Source organism: Montipora foliosa, chromosome 1 (assembly GCF_036669935.1).
Source record: "Montipora foliosa isolate CH-2021 chromosome 1, ASM3666993v2, whole genome shotgun sequence".
NCBI lineage: Eukaryota > Metazoa > Cnidaria > Anthozoa > Scleractinia > Acroporidae > Montipora > Montipora foliosa.
Window position 1 is genome coordinate 3758710 of NC_090869.1, and position 10000 is coordinate 3768709.

At 39.4% G+C, this 10000-nt stretch overlaps 1 protein-coding gene across 2 annotated transcripts in view; it reads right to left on the reverse strand.

Annotated features, from left to right (window-relative positions):
- Nucleotides 1-10000, reverse strand: part of LOC137996935 (Fanconi anemia group A protein-like) — a 58116-nt gene that overhangs the window by 37649 nt on the left and 10467 nt on the right. For both annotated transcript variants that reach the window (XM_068842701.1, XM_068842623.1), the window contains exons 10-20: nucleotides 9604-9713; nucleotides 8603-8691; nucleotides 7733-7798; nucleotides 6281-6356; nucleotides 5539-5672; nucleotides 4426-4536; nucleotides 4105-4200; nucleotides 3224-3301; nucleotides 2040-2128; nucleotides 1264-1324; nucleotides 731-780 (exon numbers count right to left, since the gene is read on the reverse strand). In XM_068842701.1, the coding sequence (XP_068698802.1) occupies nucleotides 731-780; nucleotides 1264-1324; nucleotides 2040-2128; nucleotides 3224-3301; nucleotides 4105-4200; nucleotides 4426-4536; nucleotides 5539-5672; nucleotides 6281-6356; nucleotides 7733-7798; nucleotides 8603-8691; nucleotides 9604-9713 (960 nt within the window). The remainder of the gene's footprint in view (nucleotides 1-730; nucleotides 781-1263; nucleotides 1325-2039; nucleotides 2129-3223; nucleotides 3302-4104; nucleotides 4201-4425; nucleotides 4537-5538; nucleotides 5673-6280; nucleotides 6357-7732; nucleotides 7799-8602; nucleotides 8692-9603; nucleotides 9714-10000) is intronic.

The window sequence follows — 10000 nt, forward strand, 5'->3', positions numbered from 1 at the left end:
CCTGGGCCCAGTTGTCCAAAGCTGGATTAAACTAATCCTGTATGACTCGAAACTTAAATCGCAGGCCGTTTGGTTTCCACAATATGTGCAGTTCTCATTTTTTACTTAGACCTTGGCTTTCCTTGGGCATAAAAATTACAATATGGCTTTTTTGACGGCCAAAATTCAAACCTTAATTGATTAGTATTTAAGGACGGTGCCTACTAATTCAAAGGTATTTTTGCGCGGTTTACTGAATATGCGGGAAAGCAGATCTTAACAAGTGATATTGAAATCCAAAAAGAAAATAGGGGGTAACCACGCATTTTTCGACGATAATTAATCAACAATATTTGTAAAAAGCTTTAAAATACAAATATGGCATCCTTTTGCAAATGGAGGCTTAATTATCTCTGAAAAATGCGTGGTTACCCCCAATTTTCTTTTTGGATACCAAGAGCACTTGCTAAGTTCTGCTTTATCTGAATACTTTTGAACCGCGCAAAAATATTTCTGAATTAATAAGCACCGCCCATAGGAAATCCGAGTATCTCGAGATGCGCAGAACGTATGCGCAATAACAATAATAGGCACCGTCCTTAATCACGGATCAGTCGGTTAATCGGCTTTTGAACAACTGGGTCGTGGTGCTGTTAGAGGCGGGCTGCGTCCCAATTACCAACTAGGCTCAAATGTCCATGATTCATTTACGACAAGAATACCAGGAAAGAAGCCACGTTTGGACACTCACTTGCTTAATACATCAATTAGCTGAGATCTGGAATCGGATTCATCAGGAATCTAGAAGATCAGGTCAAGGAAATCAGTAGTAATTTAGACAATGTTAAATAGTACGTGTCTCAGCGAAAGTAAGATTCTTAACAGCATCTTGGAACATGCAAAAGTGAAAGTGGGTTGAGGAACCGTAGGTTCTTAGTGGTATGCATAGGCGAAGAGAAGCTTGAGTAAAACTAATCTCTTCTTTCGAAACATGCCTTGGTTAGAAGGGTTTTCTCCACTTATTACGGTACGCTGCGCTGTTAATCAGTCTCTCTTCCATACATTTCACGTCAAAAGAAATAAACATCATGATTCAATGCAATTCTGCTTCCACGCAACAGCCGAGAACAGAATAACCCAACTTCAAACCTCTGGCTATTTCCTCCATTGCTGCAGGGGATATTTACACTTGAATTTTTTTCTTCCCTTATCGTCGCTTTGCCCGGTGACCTCTCCATGTACCTTACACGATTATGATTCAGATTTTTTAAAAGCTAAACAAACCTTTCTTGGAGTTAACAATGCGGGCAAGAATCGTCCGATAAAATAAGGTTTCCTGAAAATACTGAAACGGAAAAAATGAAGTCTTGCTGACGGCAGGGATTGGAAGAAACCGAAACTGAAATCACACATATACCCATGCACCGAATGCATAACTCATAAACAACCTGGGGCCGGTTGCTCGAAGCCTGGTTTACGCTAACCCTTGGTTAAGAGGTGTCAAAACCTATAAATTTCCATGGTGTTTAACGCTGGTTAGCGCAAACCATGCTTCGAGCAACCCGGGCCAGGTGATCTGGTGACTTAATTTGGAGGACTGGGAAGAAAAATTTTAACGCCGTATCCCACAACCGCGCGCGGCCTTAGATTTTGTTTCCAAATTTCCTGCAGTATTTCCATTCCCAAAACTCAACAGATCATTCCGTGTCTCCCACATTTCCTGTTACTGAATGAACATTCAACTGGAAACCGCCGAGAAGTAACCTCGCCTCTGCCATGTTGAATTCGGAAATAACATTCAAGGCCGCGCGCGGTTGTGGGATACGGCGTTAAAATTTTTCTCCCCAGTCCTCGGAATTACGCCACCTGATCACCTGGAAAATACTGGGCTACAAAACAAACTCGGTCGCTCCCTAACACAAATTTACTGCATGTCCTGATAGTGAACTCTACAAATATGAACTCAATCCATCAGACCAAAAACTGGGTGTAGCAAAGGAAGTAAATGAATGAAAAATGGTTCCAAGATCATTACGCCAATTCTGTTCCAAGACCCTGACCTCGCTTCCATGACGCTGCTTGGAACTTTCCCGGTTTTCTCGAAAGATTCCAGAACCTTTTCAACATCTGCAGTGGCCTGTTTGAGTTGCTGCAACATGAAAAATACAAAATAAAACTCTAGGGCTTCATTAACTGCCAAATGAAGGGGTTACGTTATTTGAGATATCTCAGATTGCGTGCATGTGCTTGTTCTAAGGCAAATATGGTATTGGGTATCATAAAGCGCGTTATCCAAACGAAAAACCAAGATGTGTTTTCGCAGCTCCACAAGTCATTAGTCAGACCTATACTTGAGTATACGGCTCCTGTTTGGAGCCCGTACTCGATTAAGTATATTGTGGCGTTAGAAACGGTACAAAGAACTTCGAGACTTCTTTTAGGCAGAAACGGGGTGAAATGAGTTAAAACACCGTTGCAGTTATTGAAATGGCAAAAACTAGAAAGCGCAGAGAATTTCTATCTCTGGTTCAACGTTATAAGACTTGAGATTGCCAAAAGTACTCGTACAAGAGCTAATCTCGAGTACAAACTTAACTGCAGAAGCGCGGTTTGTAATTGTTACAAATATTCTTTCTTTATTCGCAGTGTTATGTTACGATATGTTACAGGAGAGACAACTGTGTGCTTAAATTGTCCAGATAAGTGCATGCGAGGATAACTTCACTCTTAAGACTTCTCTCATTCTAGTTTTTCTCTTTTTTGAGAGGTTTCTGTGTGGATATCCGTATCTAATAGGCAAACAATCTGCTAAAATCAAACAATTTTCTTGATTTTTGACAAAACGCAAATATCAGCCTGCATGAGGTCTTTAGTTTGCAATAAACACAATCATGCTTAACCTCTCTATTCTTAGTGGACTGGCATCAGAGATGCCATCTGGTCCGAGGCCAGTTTTTTATGAGGGGAAGGAGCTTTTCTTGCGATTGCCGAAACTAATTTTTGCGACTGGGACGGACAGCTTTTTGCTTGGCATTAACCTTTGCGATTTGCGGAAAGTCGCGTTCAAATGGAACAATTAGCACTTGAGTACAAGCAATCGAAATACGAACGTTCTTTGTAATGTTATAGCTTTGCTTTTGGAAAAAATAAACGTTTGAAGTAAATGGACACCACCTTCGTCTTTGATTGACGTGCAGCGATTTTTTTTTTCATCCAGTTTTCATTTGCAATTTCAAGTACAAACCTTTTCTTGCTCACTTTCTCCTTTTGCTCCAACCAACCCCGAGTTGTCCTCATACATCCCAAAAATCTCTAATGGCTCCTGTTTAAAAACAGGATAGGGAAAACCAAGCTAAATATTGAATGCAGCGGGAGGCAATTCATTGCAAGGGAGGTTTTCTTCCCATTCTAGAAGCGCGTTTGGTAGAAACCTAAAACCTTAACACATTAGAAGTAGCCCTTAAACCTGGTTTTCACTAGCGACGCAAGTACAAGGGCAAGCACAAGCCTAAGTAGCTTACACGTAATCTAGTGAAAACGAACGTCAACCACGGCATCCGCCATTTTGTTCAAATGTTCAGACGCGGGGAATCTGTAACGAGCGCTTTAATTGACCAGACGCATGTGAAAACCAGGCTTTAGCTTCGAAAAAACACAAATAAATTAGCAGAATGAAAAGCACTCATTATTTCCATAAGGAATGGAAGTGCCGAGTTGAAGCGAAACACAGTTAACCTTTGATAAGTAGAGCAACAATGTGTGGCGTCTTTCTCAAAGTATAGTTGCATAATAATGTCACTTACTTCCAAAACCAGAATGAGATGAGTCACCTCTATTGTCAGCCAAACTTGACCAATTGATTCTTTTTTAATTTCAAGAGAACAGAAAAATCTGAATGAGGAAGAACTTAGGCAATGCATTCTGGTCTTGGAGTGCCGTAGATCTAAAGCTATAACAACTACTTTAGCCAATCTCAACAGAAAGACAGTCAAATTAGCCAATCAAAGTAAATGCAGCACAGAGTATTTGCTTTTTCCTTTAATTAGCTGGGGATGTGTGCATTTGAACCTCTTGTGTAAAAGAAGGAGTTAATTCGAATATTTCATGTTTAGGTGTGCGTTTTACCTTCAAATCCATCAATCTGGTTTTTGCCAAAGATACGTAATCAGTAACAAGTTCACGGAACTTGATTGGTACCTGAGGAACTTTTATGACATGAACCTACGGAAAAAAATGTAAATCAACTCATAATGGGTGCCTGTTTGACTTGTTGAGCTGTTTTTCTGATATCTCGAGAATATAAGTATATTTTCCCCTTTATAAGCTGCTTTACACCGAGAGAGAGAAGAAACTCGCACGTCTCCTTTACTCCATGTGCGCTTTGACGCTTGCTAGATAGTTGAGAACACATGAAAAATTTAACATCAAGAATAGAATAAAGAATACCTTCAAATACTCAGCAGGCTCGTACGGCACAAGATCAGAAAGACACTTCATGAAAAACTGCACAGTTTTCTTGCTAGTTAACTTCATATTTCCTTGATCGCCAAAATAACTCTTTCAGACGCAAGAAAACAAAATAAAGACTCTGTTATAATAACTATAAAATGTATCTCTTAACTACAGTCATAGACTAAAAGTAGTTGGCAAGATTATATAAATGAAGCGCAACAGTGCTGTATTTCAACAAGCTTCTGTTAATTAAGGCGCAAAAGAAATACTTTCTCCTTCACTTACAGAGCACGCCGGCCTCCCCCTATTCAACGTTGGAAGGTAACACAACAATTTCCCACGACAACCGTTCAGTTTTGCACAACACTAAATCAGGGGGATGGGGAGAGAAGCAAACAAGACGTCAAAAGTGCTAATAGTCCCAAAGGTTTTGTCTATGATGGTAGGTCAGGAAATCTGTACTCCAATATAAAAATGATAACTTAAATCAAAGGAAAAATGTTTACAATTATATATTTGTTACATCTTTTCACAGAGAGCGTTTGTACCCAAAGAAATGAATTTCAGAATTGTTTATGTTTATTTTCAAACTTTCCGGGCACCGCCATCTTGAAGATTTGTGACGTGTTACGGTTTCCCTGTTCTTTCCTGTCACACCAGTGGGCCAATCGTACGTCACAGTTATTCAAGATGGAGGCGCCCGGGAAATTCTTTCCTTTTTTCGATACAAATATTTTCTTGAAGAAATAACATTATTTCCTCCGGTTTAAAGTTTATCTTTGGTAGGGATGAATGTTCACTTTAAACCGAATCTAAGAGCAAAAGTTTTATCAGTAATGAGCCAATCCTAACGCAAAGCAACGAAAAGGCAGCTGTCATTAAGCGCGGGAAATCATGCATTGATGGATTTGCTTCCATCTCTGATTGGATGATGGTGTAGCACCAGCCTTTAAAGCCCTCTCATTGGATAATACTCCGCGCTTTTTCAGCCGATCTCCAAGCGTAGCACAATGTAGCAATGCAAACCAAAAGAACAACAAAATCGCGCTATTTCCTTAGACGCAAACTCCAGTAAACTCCACTTTATAGATAGAGAATCAATAATACCTGAAACCAAGTGACATAAGGTTGAAAGACATGTCCTCCCTCTAAGGAAATTTGCCTGACCATGAGAAACGCAACATACAGAGATCGACTGTCGTAGTTATTCAGAGATTCACTCAAGAGCTCATTGACATAAGCTAAAACAATCACGAAAGGATAAACTACATGAGTTTAGACGGAACTGATAAGACATAAAGACGGAGATGATAGTTTGCACGGGTGTTCCTGGCCAGTTTTTACCAGTAAGCCAGGTGTCACAAGTTGAAAAAAGAAAAAGGTTATTACAGCATAATATACGGTTTTGAAAAATTTTAACAAATTGTAAAAAAACTATACTAGGGAGCAGCACTCTGCGAACTGTATGTCTAAAACTTGTTTATTCTCCGACGGGTTTCGTCTAGCAAACGTAGACTTCTTAAGGGAGTTTAACAACAATACATTAAACGCCTGTACTTAAGCCGTATCTGATGGCAAAAAAGACGGCCAACAACATTAAAGTTTGACCAGATTTTCGAAAGAGAACAGGCGTAGCTGTGAAATATTAGGGCAAGGCGTGAGAAACGATTTTCTGGGGCCACGGTTTTAGCTAAAACGGGAAAGGTCTAGTTTCACGGGAAAATAAATCTAAAAATAACTCGGTCTGTAAAACGCCGTTCTACAAATACAATGAAGTTGTACACTCCTTGTCATTTTAAGAAGCTGATTGATTATTCGATAAAAATCAGACGAATTGTGTTCAAAATACCCTCTATCATGGGAGTGGCTTCTTTTACAAGGACAGCAAAGGTGGCGATAAATGAAAGGATGCCTTCTAAATTCACCTGAAACAAGAAACGGAAATCGTGAGCGGTCAGTATAAAGCTGTGCCAGAATTATGTTTAGATGAGGTTATTTCAATGCGTGGTTTTAATTTCTGAAAATGTAAATTAACAAACATTGGAATTTGTTGCGCAAATGCTTTCATGAATAACAGAAAGAACGACTCAACAAATGACACCACCTTTATGCCTGTGTGTTATTCATAGTTTTAGCTTTGCTAGTGTGAGAAATCTGACAAGAGAAAATCCGTAAGAATTGCTCAAGAGAAATTCAAATTATTTTCATTGGTTAGCCTGTGGCATCCGTCGGACGCACACTCAACCTAAGTGCCCATGGATCTGCAAAGTCTAAGTCTATTCATGTCTCTCTTTCATACATCTTTGAAACGTAGTCGTGGACGGCCAAGCGAACTTTTACCAATGGCCATTTCACCATATACAGCGGATCATTGGGGATCCTGTCATTTTTCATCCTGGAAACATGACCCGTTTTTCGAACTTCCTTAGAACTTTTCGGGCCCGAAAAGCCGTTTAAGGACGGTGCCTACTATTGTTATTAAGCATACGTTCTGCGCATCTCGAGATACTCGGGTTTCCTATCGGCGATCATCGGCGATGCTTACCAAGACAGTGATATTTTTGCGCGGTTTAAAACTATCCTGAGAAGGTAGATCTTCGTACGTACTCTCGATATCCCAAAAGAAAACTGGGGATAACATACATTGCTTTGTATTTTAAAGCTTTTCACAAATATTATTCATCAATTATCTTTGAAAAATGCGTGGTTACTACCAATTTTCCTTTTGGATTTCAATAACACTTGTTAAGATCTACATTTCCTGCATAATCATAAACCGGGGAAAATATACCTTTGAATTAGTAGGCACCGACCTTAAAAAAATGCAATCCACTTGTTATGAAGAGATGGTATTTTGAGATGTTTTCAAGACAACAAAAGACAGAATATTTGCGGAGATTGATGACTGAAAATCCCTCCATTCTCAAGAAACAGAGGATTATGTGACAAAAGAAAAAAGCCCGGAAAGTTGCGGGACTTTCGAGAAACGGGCCCCAAGCCAGCACAAACGGCGGTACCGCAAAACTTTGTACCAGCAATCGTGAGGACCTCGTTGTTTGTTCGTCTGTCTGACCACTTGATTTGCAATATGCGCCGGAGGTTGCGTGGGTGGAAAGTGTGGAGCCTCTCTTTGAGTATTAGGTCCGTGATTCGCTTCCATACAAGAGAGTACTCATAACCCGACATAAGCTCATATATATGAAAGTGCATCCAGGCACCAAGTTCAGTTAATTCATCACCTTGCAGAGATTTTCTTGCTATACGCTACATTTTTTAAGGCAATCAGGGCTAAAATACACACCTTATCAGTGAAACATGAATTCTTTACATACTCCACGATTGTTGCTGGTTCAAACACTAAAAGAAACTTTAAAATAGATTCATAATGTTAATGAGAAGGCTCCTGTGTTACAGTCCAAAGTTGTCAAATTCTCTTATTTCTGACTTCTTCGTTGATGACCTAACATTAAGGTCAGGCTCTGAGGTTGAATCCCAGCTCAAAATTCTGCCCAATCCTACAAAAATCGTCCACTATTAATGACCTAATGACAGCCATTATTTACAGAGTTAATTTAAGTTTGTTTACGTCTCAGTTATCAACCATCCATGCTTCAAAACATTACTTCAATCTTTAATCTACACTTAAGAGTGAACCCAAGATTACAATGTCAAAAATAGGTTTTTATAAGATTTCTGAGGCTTTAAGTTGTTCATAAATCATTTGTTGGTTTATGTTTGCAGAATTAAATAAATATATAAATTAATTATTATGACAAGAAATGAAATTGAGAATAGATGGACTCAAGAATAACATCCTTTGATAGAATTGTATCCTGTCGTTGATAACGGATGTTACAAATTTAGCAAAAATCTTGCCGTCATTTTCCTCTAAAGATGACGTCACAAGACCACAAACAACCGGAGCATCAATAGACCATTTTCGTATTCTCACAGCTGGACTGGATCTAGCATGAAATGGAGGCTAATGCGGGCAAATCTTTTCAAATGCAAATTAATTTTTCCGCATTAGCCTCCATTTCATGCTAGATCCAATCCAACCGTTAGAATACGAAACTGGCCTATTCAGTCAAGGTATCACACACACTCTTTGAGCAATAGATGGTGCCTTTTAATAAAATGGAAAGACGCAAACAAAGTTTTCATTACTGACCTGCTCAAACACTGTTTTTGCTTTTTTAGTTAGAGTCGTGAACTTCAGTTTCTTTTGGTTACAAAATGTATGGTAAATTGCTGAACTATCTGAAAAAAAAAAAGGGGGATGCTTTAAAAGGCGAAATTGCAGTATCCACCTCAACGCGCAAAACGAAATAGATGTGGTCCGTTAAAACTGTACCTCAAGCCTGAATACACGTTTTCAAGTTTAACAAAGCGATTTAATGGGGCGTTTATAGCTTGTATTGCCGTATGTGCGTTCATCACTCCCACGCGGCCGTCAGGGAAAAGCCGTTATTTGGGTTGTCACCCCCTTATAAAGGGTATCCAATCTCGATTATCTACCCTAAAGTAGGGTCTGGGTTTGACAACCCCGCCTATCCTAAATTGTCGGGAGTACCCCCCAGTACGTGCAGTCTAGTCATTGGTCAATAGCTGTGTTTAGATGAGAGTATGTAAACATGGCTGTGACATCACACAAATTTTGATTGGCTATGTGTTGTCAGACATGCATTTTGATTGGCTGATAGGAAATATGTGTGTGTGTCAGAAAACCTGTTTCAATCAAGAAGTAAAAAACAGCATTTTCCTTCATTTGTCGCATTATTTTTGAGAAATATTTTATATAAGCAATAGGGGACTTTTTTCTGTGTTTACGTGGAGATGGGAGAATTCTCGACAGTTAATATGCAAACCCTCAACTGCATCTCTGGTTTGCATAACCTCCCAACTCCTCCTCTTGTTTAGATGAGGCTATGGAAACAAGGAAAAAGTCCTCTATTCTATAGCTTAAATCTAGTCAACCATGATGATACTGGCTGGAAAGAATGCAATTGCTTGCGATTGGTGTATTATGATCTCTTGAAGGTCTGGAGCTCAAGTTTTGAACAATGGTTGTCTTTGAAAGCTGGCAAAGAAGAATGCAAAGATTTGTGTTTCCTGTTTATTCACCCTAACGCTTTTAAAATTCTGCCCTAGGTTTGTGTCACTAGCTCTCACCATATTCCAATTGTTTCTTAAAAAACATATTGAGCTGCCTTGAGAAGAATTTTCTCACTGCAGTCCACGGTACATCATTCAGTCTTCTCACAATTTCTAACAAACAAATACTGCGTAGAGAACAAAAAGAAATGAGTGACTCTATGCATCCTGAGTAGACTGCATAGCAGGTGTATTTGAGCAAGTAATTGCTGGATGTATTGAGTACTTTGGTTGCCATATTGGATTGGCAAGATTGAGCAAGGCAGGGAGCAAGTAACAAATGATAATCCAGTGAGGGGGGAGGAAAGGAAACAAGTGTGTCAATCTCTCTATCGTCTCTATCTCGCTAGTGCACTTTTTGTACTCACTCCATGTTTCCTTTGATCTTGCCAATCCAATATGGCGAACAAAATGA